General features: G+C 42.2%; 1 protein-coding gene across 5 annotated transcripts in view; it reads left to right on the plus strand.

The window, feature by feature from the left end:
• JMJD1C (jumonji domain containing 1C) overlaps window positions 1-18,603 on the plus strand; it is a 158,683-nt gene that overhangs the window by 129,079 nt on the left and 11,001 nt on the right. For all 5 annotated transcript variants that reach the window (XM_058028794.1, XM_058028795.1, XM_058028796.1 and 2 more), the window contains 13 exons: window positions 2,210-2,382; window positions 2,702-4,905; window positions 7,173-7,374; window positions 9,055-9,269; window positions 10,174-10,326; window positions 13,049-13,138; window positions 14,424-14,551; window positions 14,733-14,946; window positions 16,281-16,495; window positions 16,764-17,042; window positions 17,433-17,601; window positions 18,003-18,093; window positions 18,202-18,332. In XM_058028794.1, coding sequence (XP_057884777.1) covers window positions 2,210-2,382; window positions 2,702-4,905; window positions 7,173-7,374; window positions 9,055-9,269; window positions 10,174-10,326; window positions 13,049-13,138; window positions 14,424-14,551; window positions 14,733-14,946; window positions 16,281-16,495; window positions 16,764-17,042; window positions 17,433-17,601; window positions 18,003-18,093; window positions 18,202-18,332 — 4,264 coding nt within the window. The remainder of the gene's footprint in view (window positions 1-2,209; window positions 2,383-2,701; window positions 4,906-7,172; window positions 7,375-9,054; window positions 9,270-10,173; window positions 10,327-13,048; window positions 13,139-14,423; window positions 14,552-14,732; window positions 14,947-16,280; window positions 16,496-16,763; window positions 17,043-17,432; window positions 17,602-18,002; window positions 18,094-18,201; window positions 18,333-18,603) is intronic.

Below are 18,603 nucleotides of genomic sequence, written 5' to 3' on the forward strand. Positions count from 1 at the left end.
TACTGCCAGCTTCAATTAAACCACCACTGAGCATGTGCATACTGATCTTTAGAGGCTTTCAACTTGGCCTAATTTGGGCAGATTTTCACAGGGACCACAAAAGGCATGTCACTGACAGTGGTCCTTCTGCCAAATTGTAAGCCTTTGTGTCAAAGCTTGACCTTCTGAATGGTTAGAAAGATTTTTTTTTCGTTTTTTTTTTTTCATTATGGGGAAGGCTGTTCCTCCCCAGATTCATTCTTAAAAAAAAGCCAAACCATTGTGGCTAAGTCTTTCCCAAAACAGTCAGTTTGAGTTGGCCTTGTAATATGAAGTGAGTTTGATCTAAAATGTGATAAAATCAAAATGTAGCAGTGAAGAAAAGCCTAAGAGAAAAAGATAGGTGGATTTATCTTTTCGTGTTGCTGCCTGCTCCACCCTATACAGAAGTCCATTTGAAAAGAACTTAAGATAGACGTTGTTTTCACTTTGGCTGCCTGAAGAATGCAGCCCTGCATACTGAGGCACGTAGCTTTTTAATTATGTTGATATGTGGCAATTGTCTTGTGGTGACTTGTCTTCTGGCTCTTGCACTGGAGGCCTTTTTTAAATAGATCTTAGAAACCCAGAATGGGCGTTTCCAAGGTCGGTTTGCATGGATGCCACAATCACAGAAAGGGATCTGTGTTTGAGCTTTAAGAGCAGCAGCAGCAGCCACCCTTGGCTCAGGGCTGAGCCTTGTCTCTGAGCTGAGGGAAGGGTGCCCCAATCCCACCTTTCCCTGCTGTCCTTGGGGGGCTGTGGCAGCTCCCTTGTTTGGGCTGGGCACCAGATGGTGCAGGTGGAGTCAGGAAGCTGTTTGAGCAATGCTTGGTGCTCAGGCAGATGTTGCCCAGCTCCTCTAGGGAGAAGGTGACGGGCCTTCTTTGCATAATACTTTAATGCAGCTTACAGGCTGCTCGTGGGAACCCCACGGCGTGGGAACTCCTGGCCGAGGAAACGTGCACTAAAACTGTCAGCACAAACCCAAGTGGCTGCTTTAAATATTCAAAAACACAGAAATCACAGCTTCAAAGTTGTAGCACCTGCAGATCTATGCTGTGCTGTGTGCATGTGTCATGAGAGCTCTTGGCTCCCCTTCTGCTGCTGCAGTTCCCTACTAGAGTTGCCAAGTCTGAGGAGAAGGATAGGGATGGACTGGTGAGGAGTGGTGAGGAAGGGGAAGGAGGTAGGGATGGACAAGCACCTGAGGCTTTGGGGTGTGCACAAAAGCTCTCTCTTGTCCCCAGTTCCTTCTTGGCTTGTCCCCAGCACTTGAGCCCCACTTAACAGGTGTCCTGCTCTTCCACTCTGCTCTGTGCACTTTCTTGTAAGCAGGTCTCCTAAGCAGAGGGAGAGAGAGAGCTGCTCCTGGTCTTTTCTGCAGGCTGTTACTCAAGTTTCAGTAAAGATACGAAAACAGAAACTTAGCAAAGTAGTAGATTAAAAAGTAGTTTCATAGATTAAGATTTGCCACTGTGTCTGAGCAAGGAGGCCCACCTTTGGAGTGTTTAGGCACACAGTATAAAATTGGGCTGTGTGTTTGCCATGCTGCACAGTATGGCAAGTGTGTACATCTATGATTTTAATAGCGTGATGATGATGATCAAGACAAATAAAAATGCCTGACTAAATAAAGCAGATTAATTAGGATTATCATACTTAATCATTTGGTTGGGGCAGGAGAGGAACAATCTGGGAAAGAGATACTTACATCCCTTTTACTGAGATTTGTCATAAGGCTGGAGATAAAATTGCTTTTAGAAATATCAAGCCATATTTGTATTTTTTAAGAAATACTTGATGCAATTCTTTGAAGAGGTAATGGTCTTTTTACTAGTGAATATAAGTGTTGTCAGATTGTCATTGGTTTGTTAATTTTGATGAGCTTGAGATGCTGTTCTGGAATTAACTGCTCATCCTGAGTACTGGGAAATGAAATGGTTCTAAGAATGCTTCTGAAATGTGTAAACTGCTTTGTATGCTGAAAGTCTAGAGGAAGTACAGTCGTATTTTATTTAGTTGGTCAAAAAAAGTGACTTAAAATGTTAAATTTTACTTACTATCTATGATTTGGTACTGAAATATATTACTTTACTTTGATCATTGGTAGGACTTGGTAGAGTTACCCTTGTGGTCCCACGATTCTTTTGAAATCTGATTTTATTTTTGTTTTGGTTGATGTCAACAGAATACTCCCAGCCCCTGGTTACACCAGCCCACCCCAGTGACCTCAGCTGACAGCCTTGGTTTACGGAGTCACATTCCTGTGCGGCCTTCCAGCGCAGATCCCCTCCGGCCTCTCAAGCTGACCACGCATTCCAGCCCGCCTCTGTCCAAAAGCATGGCAGAGCATCGCAAAGAGTGAGTGTGCCCTTGGTCTCTGTGTGTGAGGGTGCATTTCTGCAAGTGATGTTGCCTTTCAGCTTCATTTTAGTTTATTCATAAATGCGGGTGCCTGTGGGGGACACAGGCTTGTCACTGTGTTGCCTTGCTGTGACTTGGTGCGGTACTTGAGTTTGTGAGTCATTTGAAGACTTCTGAAAATTGTACTTGATATAGAGGAAAGTTTATTTTGTGTTAATAGATAACTTGGTTCAGGGCATGGGAAGAAAGGTCTTCCGTCTAGCACATGGTACTACATTGAGGCTAACCTGTGTTTGCTTAACCTTTCTTCAAACAGAGAACTGGAGAGGAAAGCTTTTGCTGAACCTTTGCGTTCTGTCACCACTGCGCCAGTGAAGAGTGAGCTGGAGCAGAGCAGAGCACAGACAGCAAAGGAGAGCCATATGCACAGACATTATGCAGATCCAATGTTGAACCAGCTGCCAAGGCCACCGCAGGAGTCTGGGGAGCGACTGAGCAAATACAAAGAAGAACACAGGCGGATACTCCAAGAAAGTATTGAAGTTGCTCCTTTTACAGCTAAAATAAAGGCACTGGAGGGGGAGAGAGAGAGCTACTCCAGGGTAACATCCTTATCTTCAAGTCCCAAAAGCCATTCAGCAAAATATGACAAAGATGCTGAACGCTCTGTGTCAGAACTGTACAAAATGAAACATTCAGTTCCACAGAATTTGCCACAGAGTAACTATTTCACTACCTTGTCTAACAGTGTAGTAAATGAACCACCAAGATCGTACCCATCAAAGGAAGCTTCAGGTGTATATGTTGATAAGCAAACTAATTGTCCTTCAACAGCAGCTAGTGCCCAGGCTCTCCCCTCCTACATTTCTTCCCTTTCAAAACCGCCACCTTTAATTAAGCACCAACCGGAAAGTGAAGGCTCTGCAGGCAAGATACCCGAGCAGCTTTCACAGTCGGTGCAGTCTCACTCTGTAAATTCTTTCAGAAGTGACAGCAGGAGCCCTACTCAGTTGTCAGTCTCATCTACAAACACACTCCGGAGTATGCCTGCCTTGCACAGGGCCCCTGTGTTTCACCCTCCTGTGCACCAGAACCTGGAGAAGAAGGAGAGCAGCTACAGCAGCCTTTCACCTCCAACTCTAACCCCTGTTCAACCCGTTAATGCTGGTGGTGGCAAAATACAGGAGTTGCAGAAACCGCCAACTTTAGTACCTGAGCCCAAGGAAGCCCAAACTGTTTACAAAGGCACTTCTGAGCAGAATTTATCAGAAATGTGGAAGTCTAATAATGCCCCAAATAATGAAAAAGTGGATTGGCACGCTGAAAGAATGAGTGGAAAGTCGCAGTCCGCTACAGCATCTGTTATTGTGCGTCCTCCTTCTAGCACAAAATATGAGAATGTACCAGTAATGCAGTCTGCTTCCAAAGAGCGAGTTAGTGAGAGATCCTCAGCTGTGACAAATCCAGCAGATTGCCTGAAAACAGCGGAAGCCAGGGAGACTGGAAGAGTCATACTGCCAAATATGAACTCAGACGGCGCTCGCACACAGTATGAAAGGAAATTTGCAGCTGTCTCGCAGGGCAGCATTCCTCGTGCTGTCACTCCTACCACAACCATCATCTGCAGCACCAAGACGGATGTCACTGCACCGGCAGCAGTGACCACCAGCGCGTCGAGCCGGGGCAGCTCTGCGGTGACGGATTCGGTGTCGAGCGCGGTGTCCTGCGCGCCGCTGGAGAGCACGGCCCCGAGGGCAGCGGGCCAGGGCCAGGGCCAGGCGCAGCCCCAGGAGTGCAAGGTCAGCACTGCAGCTCCGGTTACATCCGCTGCTGGCAGCGCTGCTCAGCCCAGCTCGGCGTTCTCCACCTCTACCGACTTTGTCCATTTGAAAAAGCACAAGGCAGCGTTGGCCGCAGCTCAGTTTAAAAGTAGCAACGCCGCTGAGGCTGAGTCCAACTCTGTGAAAAATCAGACATTTTCAACCTCGCTCTCCCCAGACAGTGCTATCGTCTGTAATACAATAAACAAAGCGAACTCTGTAGGCAGTGGGCAAACTTCCCAGACGAGTCAGCCAAACTACCACACTAAACTGAAAAAGGCTTGGCTAACAAGGCATTCAGAGGAAGATAAAAACACTAATAAAAAAGATAATTCAGGGAACAGTGTTTCAGAAATTATTAAGCCGTGTACTGTCAATTTAATAGCTTCTACATCAAATGATTTGCAAAATAACATAGATAGCAAAATTTTGGCAGATAAGTTTGCGAAGGAAGATAAGCACCCGAGGAGAAAAGGAAAACGAACGTACGAGTCTGGCTCTGAAAGTGGTGACTCTGATGAAAGCGAGAGCAAGTCAGAGCAAAGGACTAAACGGCAGCCCAAGCCAACTTACAAAAAGAAACAAAATGATTTGCAGAAAAAAAAGGGTGATACCGAGGAAGAAGTGAAACCAAATGGTGTTCTTAGCAGGAGCGCCAAAGAAAAAAGCAAGCTGAAGTTACAGAGCGGCAGTAACAGCAGTGAGTATATTAATCTGATTTGGAAGACAGAGAAGTGTGTGAAGTCCAGCACTGTTAATCCTGGAGGGTTTGTCATGTACCATAGCTGGGAAAAGAGCTAAAAAACATGCCTGTGTAAATGAGTAGATCCTGATTTATCTGTCTTGAGGCCATTTGAAATAGCCTGGTGTAAGAAATAGACCATTTTCTGTATCTGTGTTAACAAACTGGTTCTTGGCCTAAAAATAAGCAGCAAACCATCTTGTTTATGCTGTCCATTGGAATTGAGCAGGCTGGTGCATATAGTTATGCCACTTATATTGAGCTCTATATATATATATATGTTGGGTTTTTTTTTTATTTTAAGATCTAATGCGTTTATTTTTAGAGCACTGCTGGAGGGAAAGATTCTCTGTTGTTGAACTCTAACTCATCCTTTGATCAGAAAGCCAGAGGCAGTTCCTTGAGAGCCTGGTGCCACTCAGTTATGATTTGGTTAATGTAATGAAAGGTTTAAGGGAGAATAATTTCACACTCCTAACTAGCATGTGTAGTACATGGTGTTAACATCCCTCTTGTTTAAGGAATAAAAAAATTTAGGGAAATACAAATTTCCATTTAAATGTAATACTGTAACATATAGCAGATTGTAACTAGATTAATCTGAAAAGAGAAACTGGTCCGCCAACATAAGGGATTTTATTTAAAAACTTGCCTTATTTTTATCCCAATTTATTCTTCTCCAAGGATTCTTCTTTGTCTTTGGTCTGGTTAAGTATTTGAGAGTCTACCATTAAATTACTTCTTGTAAGACTTTTTAAGCACAGGTAGCAAGAAAATGAGCAATCATGCCTGTAATTACATTCTGTGGCTTTTCACTGTCTGGTGTATAAAGTTACTCTTCTGGTATCTGAGAGTACTTGATCCTGGATTGTACTGGGTGCTGGAAGTGTTGTAGTCCATCTGAAGTATTCTAGATATTTGGTCCTGTGGTAATAGTACTACTTTTCCTTTCTGCTCCCAAGTAAAGGGAAGATCAAGGCAAACATGCCTGTAAAATATTTTCCAAATTCCCTTCTTAAAGTAAGCTGTGTTCTGTTGCTGTTTTGGAGAGCCCCCAGGAGCACTCAGAGCTCCGGGCTGTGAGGATCCCTCCTGCACAGCCAGGCTTTTCACAGCTCTGCATGTGCTGAGGGTCTTCCAAGTGCCTACCCACAGAGCTTGAAGTCTAGCAGCTACCAGATGACACCCAGGATCTCTTCTTCCAAGGCAGAAATTATTGTTTTAGACTAGTAAATCTGTACTTGTGCCCCTTTTACTCCTCAGGTTTCAATCCAGTTACTGTCATGCCTTGGGTGAGTGTGGAATGTGGTTTCTAGGCCAAGAACTGAGGCATAGGCAGTCTGTCACTAGTAAAGTTTGCACAAGTCATCTCTGGCAAAACACCAGTCTGCATCCAGGTACCAAGTCCAAAGTTAACACCCTGACCCTTTTATCATCCTACATCAGATCCCTGTTTACAGGACATGAACTTTCAAGAGCAGTGGTAGATGAAATAACAGATAATTCTCTCTGTCTGCAGATAAGAGTGGTGCCACTTTCAAAACTCCTTAAAATGAAAGCTTGGTTAAATGACAACAGGGTTCAGTTTCAAAACCTGTATGTGAAAATTGCACTTATTACTCAATAGACTTGCTCCTCATGTTACTCAGTGTCAGATCTGGTGACTTCAGTATCGAAAATAGAATTATACAGCTTGGCCTTGCAAAGCCAATGAACCAGACAGAGTGTAAATGGATTCTGTGAATATAGCTGCTGTTCTGTAACTTTAAAAAAAAGTTTTAAAGGAGTTGGAATTTGGTTTTAGGCTATTTTTTTAAGCTCTGCTTTTATACATTAAAGTGTGACTCTTTTTGCCTACACCTTCAGAAACAGAGTACAAACCTAACTTTCTTGCAGTATTGTATGTCTTTGCTTTTTTTGTCAGAATGAGATTCTGAAGATGGTTTTAGTAGAATATCTGGGGAATAATACACCTATTATGAGGAAAAATGTAGTGTCTTGGGAGCTTAGCAGTTACTTAAGTGTGCTCCTGCCTGTGCAAGTCTTATTGGTCCCTTTGCTTTTTTCACTTTGGTGCTGACAGGCAGGCAGGTGGAAATAAAAATGAAATACATTATACAGGTAACAAATGTACCAGAAAAAAAATGTTGAGTTCTGACTATCTTGTCTGTGATGTGTGAGGAAGCAGTGCCAGTACCTCATCTGAAACTGTCCTTCCTTTGCAGCTGGGATACCTCGCTCCGTGTTAAAGGACTGGCGCAAAGTCAAGAAGCTGAAGCAAACGGGAGAGTCCTTTTTGCAGGATGATTCTTGTTCTGAAATAGGACCAAATTTACAAAAATGCAGAGAATGTAGGTTAATAAGAAGTAAGAAAGGAGAAGAACCTACTCACTCACCAGTGTTTTGTAGATTTTACTACTTTAGGAGGTAAGTGTGCCTAATTTCCTGGTAATGTGGTGCTTCAGCTTTTAAAAATAATATTGACAAAGGGCTGGCATACTTGAAAGCATGTCTGATTTTTCTGGCTCAGTCTACCTGATAAAAGAAAAAGCATCTATTTTAACAGTATTTACATTTGCATTTCTTTTGTGGATCGACTTCATTGCTGTTTAAAAGCTTCATAGCAAAGACATCAGAACATCTGCCTGCTGTACCTTAGGCAAGCAGAAAATACAGCACATCACCATTACACAGGTGTCTGACATTTGAAGTGGGATTTTCAAAAGGCAAGCTTCACTTTTTCTGGACAAGTTGTACAACCGCAGAGTTGCACTTACTTGTAATTGTTCTTATGCCAGTATATGGTGGGAATGTTGCTCAGGGTTTTCTGGGAGTTTTCTGAGGACAGAGAGGAGTTGTGATCTCCTCTTTTTGGAATTAATGGCCCATCAAGGAAAACTCATAAGGAAGAAAATTTCCTGGGGTTCAGGAAGTTCCAAGAAAGGATAAAACAGCTTCAGTTTGTAAATGAGTTGTGCTGTCAATATTAATCCAACTTGTATTTGACAAGAAGCTGTTCCCTAAATGGGGTTTAAGTTTTTATAATGAATCTTCAGTTACAAGACTTGGTAGATCTATAGGAATCATTTCAAGGTCGGACTCTGAATACCTTCTCTGTAAGAATATTTCCTTCCACATTTGGCAAGGTTGGAATTTTGGTTGATTTTCTTCCCCCGGTATAAAGGAGAGAACATAAAAGTTTGCCAACATTTAAAAAAAACCAGTATGGAATGTTTTTATTGTATTGTGGTAAATTTTACTGCAGTTAAATTATTTTCATTGTGTTTAGTTAGTAGGTCTCAAATTGCAAAAGAAGTTTACACTTCTTTTAGAAATTGTTGTTTTGGAAGCTGAAAGTTGATAATTTCATTTTGTTCATTTGAATGCATGTCTAAATGTTGTTACTGATATGTCCAAATTCAGGATTGTCTTGATGCAATAAATTCCTTAACTGTTATAATCACATCTGTATAATGACTTATCCTGTTTTGGATAAGATGGAGTGATTGTTACCACTTAAAAATAGGCTAAGTATAGTCAGGGTCAGTAGAATGGCCCTGGGTAGGGCAACAGGAAAGCCTTTGAAAGGTCACAGTGGATACAAAAATTTCTATTGCTGATTTGTTCTGCCTAGAATAATTTAAATGTAGTGTTTGAACCCATGTTTTCTCAGTATGAGAGCAGTGGGATACAAGAATCTATAAAATACAAGTCAAATTGAGTCAGTATAAGTCAATGTCTGCTGTCATAGACATTCCAAAAATTGAAGTTGAGGAGGGAAAGTGGGTGGAACCAAACTTTGACCAAAACAAAATAGAAAGAGAAAATTTTTCTGTCTGCAATTTTAAAGGAGTAATAAATGCTAGAGGGAGAGAATGAGTGAATGGAATGGAAAAATGTTCCTAAAAGGTTAATTTTAGTTTTCATGCTTCCTTATTTACCTTTAAAAGGTATTTTCATCAGTAAGATTTATTTTAAATTTTAAAGATTATGTAGGATGATAATGTGAAAAGAAAACTTTTGTGTTGTAAGATATAAGCAGCAAATAAATTGTAAGTCACAGAGTATACTGATACATGCAGTCAAACTATCTGTTTTCATTTTTAGGTTGTCTTTTAGTAAGAATGGAGTGGTTAGGATAGATGGTTTCTCCTCTCCTGATCAATATGATGATGAAGCACTGAGTTTATGGACACATGAAAACTATGAAGATGATGAACTGGACCTAGAAACTTCTAAATACATTCTAGATATCATAGGGGATAAATTTTGTCAGTTGGTAACCTCTGAGAAAACAGCCATGTCCTGGGTGAAAAAAGACGGTAAGGAGCCCTCAAAGCTCTCGAGTGTTCTGCAGTTTTTCTTGGATGACCATTGCTTCCCTTTGTACAGATCTCTTGCCCTGGCTGTTGGATTTTCCTAGGAGGACATGCAGGAGTTCCTTCCTCAGTGGGCCAGCCCCATCCCCTCCCTGTGCTGGTGGCTGTGCCAGGCCAGGCCCAGGCTCCTGGTGGGTTTGGAGTAGCCTCCCTTGCCAGCTTGGCCTCCAGCCAGAGCAGGCAGCTCCCAGCCAAGGCCTGTGGTGAGCCAGCAAATGGTGTTTGTGATGTGTCTCCTTCCCAGAGCAGAGGAGGGGAGTGGGGCAGTGTAGGTCCTGCAGGGCTGTGCTGACACTGTCCCCTCCAAAGCAACCCTCCGTCCTTCTGGCCCACAGCAGATGGGCACAGCCTGGTGGCTCTGCTGATTCCCGGCTGTGTGAGGAGGAAGTGGAGCAGAAAACATGTACTGGCCAGGTCTCCTGAGCAGGCACCTCCCTCCCCTTCTGCCAGCTTCCACTGGCCAGCTCACTGCTTTGGCTGCCCTTTAGATCAAACATGTCCTGTGGGCAGTCAGGTGAAAAACCCCCATGAGTGCATGGGTTAAAAGTGTATGCTGAAAAAGTTCTTCATGCTTGCAGCAATTTATTTTCTGTATTACTTTAGTCTGTGCTTTCTGAATGCCTTATTTCTTTATAATGTGTTGATAATAGGTAGCATTGAAGGGGATGCTGTGTAATGGAACTAAGAGGCCAGCTCTTGATGGCCTGTTCATGAAGGATCACTTTCCTCCCCCAAAACCCAGTTGTGTCTGGGGGGAAACTTATGAATGCTTCATCTATAAAGACTATTCATTCTGTGCTTTGCATTTAAATTTCAGTCCTTTTATTCTGCTTATTTTGTATTTCAGCCAAAATTGCATGGAAGAGAGCAGTGAGAGGAGTCCGTGAGATGTGTGATGCATGTGAAGCCACATTATTTAACATTCATTGGGTCTGCCAAAAATGTGGATTTGTGGTCTGCCTGGATTGTTACAAAGCAAAGGAAAGGAAAAGTTCTAGAGGTCAGTTTTTTATGAACTAGAGTATTGTACAGGCTGTTTATTCTCATTTGCTGCAGAGCTGCTGATTCACTAGAGCTGTCTTTCTGTAAAGTGTTAAATTACTTCTTGTGTGTATTGGTTTCTCTTAGATCTTTTTTGCCTCCTTTTTTTGCCACTAGATACAGAATCAGTCCTTCTGAAAGCAACTGCTGTGGGGGCTATTTTAGCTCTTTGTCCACGTTTCAGTCTTTTTGTGGGGATTGCTTTGCCTTGCCCCTCAAGGTTAAATCTTGTTCTTTGGTTGAGACTGGTGCTCAGTCACACCTCCCTGTTTATGGTAACTCATTGCTGTTAAGACTTGCCTTGATTTAAATGTTTTCTGGAGTCCTCCCTTCAGAAGTGGCTTGTCATACTGATGTAGCATCCTATTTTATGGTTTTATCATAAAAAAGAAAGAGAGAAAAATACTTGGAGGGTATTTAAAATGAGTGTTAATGGAAGTTTCACAATCCATAAGCCTACACATATATATGGTTTATCCTGTGCTCTAATGGAAGTGTCTGCTTTAGTCTGGAGAGAGAGAAGTATAATCAGCAAACCTCTGATTTCTGGGTGACCCAGCTGGGTTGCAATTGAAAGGGGGAATGACTTGGAGGATTGATTTGGGCTTGGAGCCCTCAGCTGTGACACTGGAGTGCAGGCTGCTTGGTGGAATGCACTGCCTTCCCTGGGAGGCAGGCATTGTGCCCTGGCACAGTTCTGTGGTCAGACACTGTGCCAGGAACTGATTCAAGGATAATGCTGTTTTGAAAAGCAGTTCCATGTTTGTCATAGCCTGTAATGTCACAGATGTGAAATGTTAGTAAAATAAAGCTTAACTGTTAGGTGGCAAAGCTTTGCCAAATGGAGAGTCTCACCCACTTTGTCCCTGGCTTGCAGTGACAGGCCTCCTACACTGAAGTTTTTAAGGAGCTAATGTCAGTATTTTCCTGCACTGAGAGCAGTTGTTACTGCCTTAGTGCTGGAGGCTGCTTCAGCAGCTCTTCAGGGGCTGCAGTCTGTGTGTGCATCCATCTGACGTGGCTTGGGATTCATGCCAAACATTATTTACCCTGGTGGGAACACACAGTCAGAGGCTTTTTATAGCATGTGTTAACCAGCCAGGAAAGTTTTAGCAAAATGTCTTAGAAGTTGGAACAAGCAGTAGAAAGAAGGAGGCTTCTCTTCAGTTTTCTTTCAGGGAGGACTTTCTCCTTTCTGTTGATTGCAGTTTTACGTGTGAGAGCAGAAGTACAGCAGCTTCCCTTGCTGCAGATTAATTTCTAATGATGCTGTAGGATTCATGTGAACTGTGTTGCTTCTTTGGTACTCTCTTAAAAAACGTTCAGAACCACCCACCCATCTCTGTATAATAGGACTTTATATTACACCATTTTTCCTGGAACCAGGAGTTGTTTTTACAGTTGCTGAATGTAACAGAGAATCCCCTGGTTTTTCCCTGCTTCAGCAGGAATGTTAAAGATTCAGATCCTTATCAATGACTTCTCTTATCACTTTACTACATGAGTGAGTGAATATGCAGCCATTGTTACCTTCAGACAGTTTATGGCACCATCAAGTGGGATGCCATTTTATGACATTTCCATGAGGAAATAGATTAAGTAGATACATACTGCTTTGTTGTCTTGATTTATTTATGTTTGTGACCAGTTGGATATTCAGATGTTTTAGGTGCTACAAAACTACTGACTAGCTTATAAATTTAAGGAACATTTGAAACATTATCTGAAGGAACATTTGAAACACTGTATACCTACTACAGTGTAAAAAAATGCTTTAAATGTGTTAAATGCTTCATGTGTTGTGTTCCTTAGTTTAAATTGCTGGAGTGAGCACACTGGTAAAAGACTTGAAAAAATGTCATAAAATTAGCAGTTCAGTGAATAGGACTGGGGATGGAGAGAGAAATTGTGTTCTTTCTGTCCCAAAATCACATAGCAGGTTGGTGACCAGTTGCTTGGCCAGACATTTTTTACTCTCATTCTTCTTGTGTATTTTTTTAAACATTGTAGATTTCAGGAGAGTCTTCCTTAAAGTGTTTAGAAAGCATCTCCTACCAGTTAGGCCCTTTCTGCTGGCACCAATGATTTTCAGCCAGTACATAGAGACTTAGGGTTTCAAGGTTGATTTAATGTGCCATAAATCAGTGATGCAACTTCCCTCTCCGTTGTACCACCAGCACCTCTGGTGTAGCTGTATCATAAGCTGAATCAGAGAGATGACTTGGTTAGAAGTTCATCTTTTTGGCTTCTCTGGGGAGCTCTGGTTGAAACAGACACTTCCAGTTGGAGTGTGGACTTTGTTAAATTAGATGAACCATAAAATCACAGCCTAATTATGTGTCTTTTCCATGGTAGGATTCATCCAGGGAGGCTCATGGCTTTAATAGCAACTGTAAAGGATTTCAGCCTGTGTTAAATTGGCAACTCACTAAATGTGATAAAGGGAAAACACTTTGAAATTTGGAGGTAATTGGCAGGGGCCTGTGTTGCAGATTTCAGTATTGTTAAACTCTTTTCATTAATGTGAAAAGTAGCTGTTGTATGCAAGTCCTTGTCACACTGGATGCCCAGCCAGGAGGCCTGTATGTGCAGAGAAATGTTTCTAACCTCAGGCAGTCTGAAAGGCCTTAGCTCTGTGTGCAGTGTAAGGCAAGTAAAACACTGGCAATCCTGTTTTGCAGATAAGGAGTTGTATGCCTGGATGAAGTGTGTGAAGGGACAGCCTCATGATCACAAGCACCTGATGCCAACACAGATTATTCCAGGCTCTGGTAAGACCATATGCCAACAAGCAGAAGCTGCTTTTTCCCCAGATCTTTCTGTGAAGCAGGGCCAGAGTTGTTTCAGAAAACTTCTCATTTTCCATTTAAAAACCTGGGAATTGGGTTAAATCATTGCAAGAAGGCAAATGCCTGTGGGCACTTACCAGCACTGGGCACAGATGATGGTGAGAGTAAGAGGAGTGTGCTGCCAGATGTGTAAAGGGGTTTTGGGGACAGGCAGTGAAGAATTGGAGGGCCTTTATTGGGATGGATTTGTACCTTTTCAGAGCAGAATAAAACAATCAGAATGTACCTAATAAATCTGACCTTAGCTGTTAAAAGAAAATGGTTAAATAGTACCACTGAGGCAAAGGATTTTTGGGGATTTGTTTTTCACTGTTGTCTGTCCCATACCCAAAAAAGAAAAGAAAGATTTTGGTTCAGCTGATTGGGCAAAATGCAGTGAATGAGCTCATTATATTTGGAAAACTAAGCAGGAATCACAAATGCATCTAGATTCAGATTTCTGCTTACAACCAAGTAAGTTCTCTGAAGTCGTGCCTCTAGGTGTGGTGTAGTGGCTCTTAGCACAAAATTTCTGTCAGCAATGATACAGACCAGAAAACAGAAAACTGAAATGTGCCCTTAAACGTACTAAGTAAATTCTCAGGTTATTTTAAGCTGAAAATACAGAACCAAGCCATTATTCCATGAGTTGTTGCATGTTAGTTCAGGTAGAAATGAAGGTTGGGTAGATTCCATAGCACATTCAAGTTGTGACATTTCCCAGAACAGGTTCTAGACTGAAACTGGTTTGAATTTTAAATTGTGAAAGTGAACCACTCATCTGGAAACATCACAATGAAGACTGCCTACTTAACCTCAGTTTTGTTCTTCTGTGCATGCCCATTACCAAACAGCCTTCATTTACATGCTCACATAGTGATTTTTTTGTCAAGACATGGCTCACTTCAATCTGTAGCTGATGGTTTTATTGAATGAGGCAATGATATACCCATTGAACAATGAGAAGTAAATAATTACTGGCTTGCTTGGTGTGTGCCATGCAATGGGAGTGCAGACTAAAGCTCAGATGATTCAGAAGAGTAGTGTACAATTATTTAATTCAGTGTCTCTCTGAACAAGCTTGAAGATAAACTGGGCAGTCATTTTGGAGTAGTTTTGAGTGGTAAATTCAGGATTTTTAATAGTTTAAAACATCACTCTGTGTATGTGGTAAAGAGGGTCACAATGATTGACAGCTAGTAATGTTTTTCTCCTTAATTGTCTTTAGTTTTGACAGATCTTTTAGATGCTATGCACAATATTAGAGAAAAATTTGAAATTAAATCCCACTGTCAGTGTACCACCAAGCAGAACACACAAGCTGGCAAGCTCCCTGCAATGAATGGTGTGTCTCAGGTGAGTCTAAAATGTGTGTATATATTGCATCTTGTTCAAGTGTTCTGATCCTGGTGGATTTTTTTATTTGAATAGTACCAGTTGCATTTCAGTTTGCATATGTGGGGGTTAAATACTGGCCATGTCTTTGAAATACTTGAAAGTGAAGCTGTGTAGTTAAAAATAAATTTGTTCTTCACAGGTTTTGCAGAATGTCCTTAACCACAGTAATAAAATTTCTCTGTGTATGCCTGAGTCTCAACAGCAGAATACTCCTCAAAAGTCTGAGACAAATGGTAACACAAGTCCAAGGAGTGATGTGAGCACAGACAGCAAGTTAACACCGCCTGAATCCCAGTCCCCACTGCATTGGCTGGCTGATCTTGCAGAGCAGAAAGCCAGAGAAGAAAAAAAAGGTAAATATTTGAAATTGTCATTGCATGTCTGTGACTTTGGGGGCACTGCTGGTTATTTTTCAGATGACACCAAGCTGGGAGTGTGTGTTGATCTCTTGAAAGGTAGGAGGGCTCTGCAGGGAGGCTTGGAATGGTTGGATGGATGGGCAGAGTCCAGCAGGATGAAGTTCAGTAAGTCCAAGTGCTGAGTCCTGCATTGTGGCCACAATAACCCTGCAGTGCTGCAGGCTGGGCACAGGGTGGCTGGGCAGTGCCCAGGCAGAAAGGGACCTGGGGGTTCTGGTCCAAAGCTGGCTGAACATGAGCCAGCAGTGTGTCCTGGTGGCCAGGAAGGCCAAGGGCTCCTGGCCTGGATCAGGGATGGTGTGGCCAGCAGGAGCAGGGAGGTCACTGTGCCCCTGTGCCCGGCCCTGGTGAGGCCACACCTGCAGTGCTGTGTCCAGCTCTGGCCCCTCAGCTTGGGAAGGACGTTGGGACGCTGGAGCGCGTCCAGAGGAGGCAACGAGGCTGGAGAGGGGCTGGGAACACAAACCCTGAGAGGAACCCCTGAGGGAGCTGGGGGTGCTCAGCCTGGAGAAAAGGAGACTCAGGGGTGCCCTCATCACTCTGTACAGCTCCTGAAAGGTGCCTGTGCTCAGGTGGGGCTGGACTCTTTCTCCAGGCAGCACTGACAGAACCAGAGGACATAGTGTTAAGCCGTGCCAGGGGAAATGCAGGTTGGATGTTAGGAAAAAGCTTTTTGCACAAAGAGTGATAAAGTTCTGGAATTGCCTGCCTAGGGAGGTGGCGGAGTCACCATCCCTGGATGTGTTTAAAAAAGATTGGATGTGGCACTGGATGCCAGGGTTTAGTTGAGGTGGTGTTAGGCATGGATTGGACTTGATCTTAGAGGTCTCTTCCAAGCTGGTGATTCTGTGTGATTCTCTAATTGAATTAATAAAAAAATCAGTGCCATTTGCTGTTCCTAAAAAGAAAAGACAGTGTTCTTTCTCTTCCCTGGTGGCATCAGAATCATCAGCAGAAGGTAGCTGGTGGAATGCCTGTGTGCTGGGGGAGTATTTCCAGCTACAGAGAATCTCACTTGTGACAGGCACTCACTCAGCTGCAAGTCTGAGATGCTGAGGGAGACCTTTGCTTGGTCACACTGTTTGACTGTGTTCTGAAGGATGCAGTTCATCCTCTGGTGTGTTTCCAGGTGAATAAAGCTGGATAAAGTGAATAAAGTGCTGCACAGTCTGTTAGCACCACTGGGAAGTGCAGGGTACTGGTGTGCTGTTCCTATGTGTGCATTACGATACAACAGCATAAACTTGCAATGATTATTTTTGTTTTAGAGAACAAAGAATGTCCTTCTGGAAAACATTCAAAGGAAGGGAAGGACCAGGATAATTTGGAGTCCCCAAACTGTAAAAATTCTCCTCCTTCATCCCAGAACAACGAGCAGGGCTCAACCTTACGAGATCTGTTAACTACAACAGCAGGCAAACTGCGCCTGGGCTCTACAGATGCTGGCATTGCTTTTGCTCCAGTCTACTCTACAGGAGCAGCAGTAAGTCTTTACAAGATGCAGTTTTTCTCTTAGGATTTGAAAATCTCTATCAGCCTGTTCTGGCACATTACAGTTGGAGCAGTCTGATAGGTGTATTGCTTTAAATTCTCATTCATATTTAAAACTTAATATGCACACACACATTAACATTTTATTTGTTTTTATATGTGATGATAATTGATGCAACATCAGAAATGCTACTCTCTTTCAAAAGGAATTGCATTAAGTTGCTTTTACACTGTTTAAGCATGCATTTGTTTTCTAACAGAGTGGCAAGAGTGGAAGGACTATGCCAAACATTCTTGATGATATAATTGCTTCAGTAGTAGAAAACAAGATTCCACCAAATAGAGCACCAAAGATAAATGTGAAATCTGAAATAAAAGAAGAGCCAAAGGATGAGAAAAAAGGCATTCAGGATGACTGCAGTAAACGGTACAGTGATATCCAGTACTCGTGGATCTGTGACAAGCATGTTCTGTGGCTCAGAGATCATAAAAACACCAACAACTGGAAACTCTTCAAAGAGTGCTGGAAACAAGGAAGGGTAGGTATTGAGCAGGTTGGTCAGTAAAGTGCCATCAGCAGGAGCTCTGGGGAGTTGTGTATTAAAGGACAGAAATGCCTAACTAACTCCATGTTTAAAACTGGGGTAAAAACAGGTTGTCAGGTGTAGCCCACAGGTGAACCTTGTGTAGTTCAACTTGAGGTAACCAGTTATAATAAATGAGACATTTCTGTTGTGGAGTTTCAGATTCCAAAAAGGGGTGGCACCTTTGGATATGGGTGCTGTTGGAGAAGTATTAACAGCTCAGTAAGGCCAAAGTCTTTATGTGTGTTCCAGACACATTTGTATTCCAGTTCAGTTAAAGAATTTGTCTACTTGTGAAAGGATAAGTACTGATTTTTAAAAATTATTTGATTTTACTCTTTACAGCCTGTTTTGGTGTCTGGTATGCATAAGAAAATGAACTTCAGCCTGTGGAAAGCTGAGTCAATCAGTTTGGATTTTGGAAACCAGCAAGCAGATATCTTGAATTGCAAAGACAGTATCATTTCAAACACCAATGTCAAGGAGTTCTGGGATGGTTTTGAAGATGTTTCAAGTATGTTCCTTAAACATGTATTATGGTATTGATTCTGAACATGATCAGTGTTAGAAACTGCAGTTAAAAATTGTCATTATGGATCTTGAGGCTTTGAAGAAACTTTAAAAAGAAAGCTCTAGGTAATCTGTTTCCAGAGAATGTGGAGGAAACTTGCAATTTGTATCTCTGCAGAATTAAGGATGCACTATTATACTAGCTAGGTCTGACTAAGAAACTGGACACATGTCCTTCTTACTTAACTAGCTGAGTTTGGTTTGTATCATTCTTGAGTCTCAAAATCAGCTATCTCCTGTTTATGCATAAAATTTTGATTCTTGGCAGGTTTAGAGTTAATGTTTAGGTGAGTAAAGTGTAATGCCTACAGTACATGAATTTTTAGTTATTTCTGTTACTTACAGAACGGCAGAAAGTAAAAAATGGAGAAACAGCTCTGCTAAAACTGAAAGACTGGCCTTCTGGTGAAGATTTCAAGACCATGATGCCAGCAAGGTATTTTGAGTTTAATATTTGATGTTCTTCAGTCAGTCTTAAAATTACTCTATTTTCTCTCTATATATAATGAGACAAATTCAATTCTATTCTTTTTTTCTTCTCCAGATATGAGGACTTACTAAAAAGCTTACCCTTGCCTGAATATTGTAGTCCAGAAGGAAAACTAAACTTGGCTTCTCACCTGCCAGGATTTTTTGTCCGTCCGGATTTGGGACCCAGACTGTGCAGTGCATATGGTGAGTGTGCCCTGTGAATGCAGCTGTTACCTCTTCCCTTCAACTTGTACAATATCACACATTGCCATGCTTGACAGAAAGTTGAGCTTGATCACTGAATGTAGGGAAATACTGTCTGACTTGGGTATTTAACAGTACTTGCACCTGGGCCATGAGAGTCTATTTGCTTCTCCATTTCTTTCCATCTTTTTATGCTATTAAGAATTCTGGAGCATATGAATGGTTAGCTGCTGCTGCACAGTGATAGAACCTGTCTTTACTAATGCTGTGT

This window comes from Melospiza georgiana, chromosome 8, assembly GCF_028018845.1.
Source record: "Melospiza georgiana isolate bMelGeo1 chromosome 8, bMelGeo1.pri, whole genome shotgun sequence".
Classification (NCBI taxonomy): domain Eukaryota; kingdom Metazoa; phylum Chordata; class Aves; order Passeriformes; family Passerellidae; genus Melospiza; species Melospiza georgiana.